The sequence below is a fragment of the Mytilus edulis genome, chromosome 10, assembly GCF_963676685.1.
Source record: "Mytilus edulis chromosome 10, xbMytEdul2.2, whole genome shotgun sequence".
In the NCBI taxonomy this organism is placed as follows: Eukaryota; Metazoa; Mollusca; class Bivalvia; order Mytilida; family Mytilidae; genus Mytilus; species Mytilus edulis.
Window position 1 is genome coordinate 74,865,393 of NC_092353.1, and position 4,152 is coordinate 74,869,544.

The 4,152-nt window shown below is 34.2% G+C and overlaps 1 protein-coding gene across 1 annotated transcript; it reads left to right on the forward strand.

Moving 5' to 3' along the window:
* Positions 1-1,352: 1,352 nt before the first annotated feature.
* On the forward strand, positions 1,353-3,921 carry LOC139491891 (kelch-like protein 12). The gene is made up of 2 exons (XM_071279808.1): positions 1,353-1,638; positions 2,360-3,921. Exon 2 carries the CDS (start codon positions 2,371-2,373, stop codon positions 3,823-3,825), a length of 1,455 nt encoding a protein of 484 aa, XP_071135909.1. The 5' UTR covers positions 1,353-1,638; positions 2,360-2,370; the 3' UTR covers positions 3,826-3,921.
* Positions 3,922-4,152: the final 231 nt, after the last annotated feature.

The following is a 4,152-nucleotide window of genomic DNA, read 5'->3' on the forward strand; positions in this document are numbered from 1 at the left end:
TGACCCCACAGTTTAAGTGCCTTTAACAAGTACATAGTGAGCAGCGGTTGTTACAGCGAACGATCACATAATCTGCCCCAGTCAATGGGATAATTTAAGGTTGTCAATCAATGGCCACAGCTACACTGTTTTGAATATGATTCTATTTTCTTCATTAAGTAGTCAGATTAGTTTTTGACTAGGAATCAAGTACTAAAAGTTAGGACACAGTGAGTTGATCATGGAGTGCATACAGTTTCTTCTAGCTAAAGATGATGTACCTGAACATAAAAAGTGTGAAACCGTGACACTCATTTGACTCACTAAAAATACAAAATGATTTGATTCGGATTATATGATATCATTACACATAATTGAAACGAGTTTCTTGTAATTTGAAAATTATTCTAATTTATTCCTTGGATCTTTCTTGCGTTAGATCCTAGCATACTTTGATAAACAGCCCTCTCCTCGTCTTTTTTCTTCTAGTGAGGAACGGTTCAAACTCCGAATCAGATATAAGCAATTATATTTTATCGTACAACCTTCAACAATGAGCAAAACCAATACTGAAAACAAGATATTAAAGGCTCCAACATACACAAAATATAAAACAATTCAAACGAAAAAACTAACGACCTGACTGGTACAGAAAACATTAAACGATTTTTCTTTTTTATAACAGCTACATACGAGTTCTGAATTGAAGGCTCCTCAAGTGACACCCCGTGGGCCGGCACATACAGAATGTTGTTGAAATAAACATGTTTACGGTCAATAAACGACGAACATAAAAATATACACAGAAAGCTTGGCGACAGAACCCTATAAATATGTTAGGTGCTCCAGAAGGTCTAACAGAATTTAAAATGAAAAAATATAAAGATTTTCGCGTTTTTTGTTGTTTTGATTTATTGTTGGCCAACATGTTGACGGAGCAATCAGTGGCGGATCTACAAAACAAAGGGGGCATCCGGGGGTTGGAACCCACTTGTTTTGACGATCAGTGCTTTTGAATTTGAACATATGGTTGAAACCCCTTTTAAAATATGGCTGGATACGCCCCTGACACCCCTGCATGAAGAAGTCTGCATTTTGTGATGTTTGTTTTTATATACCAGGCAAACCTTTGAAAGCTCTGTTGGCTGGACATGTAAATGTGACCGTGAAAATGCTATCAGAAGAAGATGTGGTATGAATGCCAATGAGACAACTCTCCATGAAAGTAACAATTTGTAAAAGTAAACAATTATACATTGTAGGTCAGAGTACAGGCTTCAACACGAAGCCCATGCTGATTATTTATATTTTGTTTATTCTACTTTGTTCTGACAATAGCCATAACACAAGACCTGACGCCAATATAATGGTATAACTACGCTGTTTAACTGTCAACAAACTTGTGGGAGATCCATATAAAATTTTATTTTTAGACCGATGACTATCATTAGACCACGTCAATGAGTTTGTACCTGTTCCGAACATTTGATTTATTTTTAGCAACGGAAAATTACCTGTATAAAAAAGCAACTCCCACTTTAAACTGGAATCATATAAAACATACAATCGAAGCAACAGTGTTGTGACATTTTAAACAGTAAAGGCTTAGAATATATATACAAACTGTGTTTTTCACGAAAAATTATTTTCGTCATAAAGGTAAGCCAAGTCAAATGTAATGTTTATTGATCGTTTCGTTTGCTTTTCAATGCTTTTTAAATACTCTGTTTTGATTAAATTTTATTTTTTCATACAAACACATATGTTTGAACTCGGATCGTATATATACATGTACAAAAATGTATTATTCACTGGTTTTTGTTATAATAAAGAGTTTTAATTTCATGTTATAAAAAGTTACTTCAAATTCAATGTATTGTAAACAAACTAAAAAGGATCTCTTTTTATTTGTTTTATTTGAAATTGTATGCTAAACACATAATACATTTAGTGTGTTTCACATGTATAGTGTGTTTCTTGTTCAACGCATTAACATGTTTAATATGGTTTGAAGTATTGACGAACAAATATTTTTAGAATTCGACAAATGTTTGAAGGAGGAGTATTCGTCTTCAAGATTAAATTTAAAAATCAAGCTACTGCATTTTTCCTTAAATAATGACATTTCATTTATTAAAACATATAATAGATGACATGTTTAAAATTTAAGTATTTTGTTTATACGACGAAGCCTCATGTTTCACAGCTGGTTATAACGGAAGAAAACACTAGTGTCTTATTTACTTACTAGTATTAAGTTATATCTATAACTGGTTGGGATAGCACACACTTAACATTAAAACTCGTATGTGACAATTTCCTGCAGATTTACAAGTACTTTGTAAATATTATATTTTAAAATCTTCCTTGTCCCTTGCAGAAAGAAGAAATATGTCAGAAATTATGCATGGTGAAATGAGCTGCGATAGGTGTGAAATGGTCCACTGCTTCCCGGAGCCTATCAGAAAGCAGGTTGTCGAAATTTTGAAAACTGGACAAGTCTGTAAGAAATCACTCCGCAATGAAGACATTTTGTTATATTTAGAAGTTAGTTGTATGTCTCGTGCTCTGAAGACAGCTTGTGAAGAAAAGCTATTAGAAAGCATAGAAGTAATGAGTTCATTAGATGCTTTACAAATCGCTGAAAAGTACGAACTTTCACTCCTAAAGAGAGAAGCTATAGAGTTGATAACCGAACATTTTCAAAACCTATGGGATAATGATGCTTTCTTATACCTTCAAGAACAGAGCTTAGAAAGCCTTTGTCAAATTGAAAACGTAGTTCAACATGAAAATATTTTTCGAGCGTTAGAAAAATGGCTAGATTGGAATCCTGAAGGTCGTATGGCGATATACTGTAAACTTTTGAATGTTGTACAGAAACAGCGATCTCCTCGAAAGGATTCCGTTACGGAAAAGACATACCAACTATATCACGCGATGATTATGTCGTCTGCTAAACCAAAATCGTCCATTGTAGCCGCTGTTTTTAACTGCGATGGCGATCTGGTATGTCACAGGAATTTGTTTAAAAGTAATGACATAAAAGACAAGTTTTCAGTTGCTTGTGCACAAAAAGATGAAACCGAAGCACCGTATGTTTACATTTCATCTGGCAAACATGTGGTTCGGTACGATCCCGTTCTGTTGAAGTACGAAAACTGTCATGACCTTAATGATCAGCGGTCAGAATGTTCATTGGTGGTTCTTGGAGATTTCATTTACGCTCTCGGTGGCCACCATAATGGAAACAATGTATTGGGAATAGAAGAACTAGACACAAAACACAATCGAAATAAACTCTCTATCAAAAAGTCCTGGAAAACCATTGCACAGCTTCCGGATAATGTAAAGCTTTCGTTCGCTCCGTGCTTGGCTTATAATGATAAAATATATATTGTCGCCGAATTACAAAATGATGAAAATCAAGAGTCTACGTGTGTTTTAACTTTTGACCCAAATGACAAATCCGTGGAATTTGTGAATGATTTCCCAAAGAAATGCTCAGACTGCCGAGCCGTTCTCAATGAATCTAAATTATTCATTGGATCAAGCGAGGGATATTTTCTACAATTTGACATCGAGACAAATATGTTTGCCTTCTGTTCAGATCTACCAACAAAAGGAAATTATTTTGGAATGTATACTGCAAGGAACAAAATTTATGTCGTTGGCGCGTCAGCATCCGATAATGACATTGAGAGATTTGAAAAAGCCGAATATGATATTCAAACAAACAGTTGGAAACGAGGGCAGGAACTTCCATGTAATCTTCCAATATACGGAAGCTGTGACATAAAAGTGCCTTCATACACTCGTTTAATCCCGTTCAATGACTCAAGGTGACTAGACAGACAATATTTAAATAATATGACACGTATTGTTGATTTATTGCGTTTTATATATTTGTTTATTTATTTTATTAAATCTCTAAAATGTAAATATTGTATTCGATTGTTCCTATAATTTAAACATTGATTTTACCTGAAGGATTGCACATCTCATTTATCAAAATATCAAATTAATAAAATGCATATACCCTCAAGTCAACAAAGATATTTGTCTGATATTAGTTTTACATTGGTATTGTTGTTACATGGAACTATAATTATAGATCAACGTTGATCATCTCAACGAGATTGCTTTTCTCGCTTGAGCCGGTACGGCGAAAGC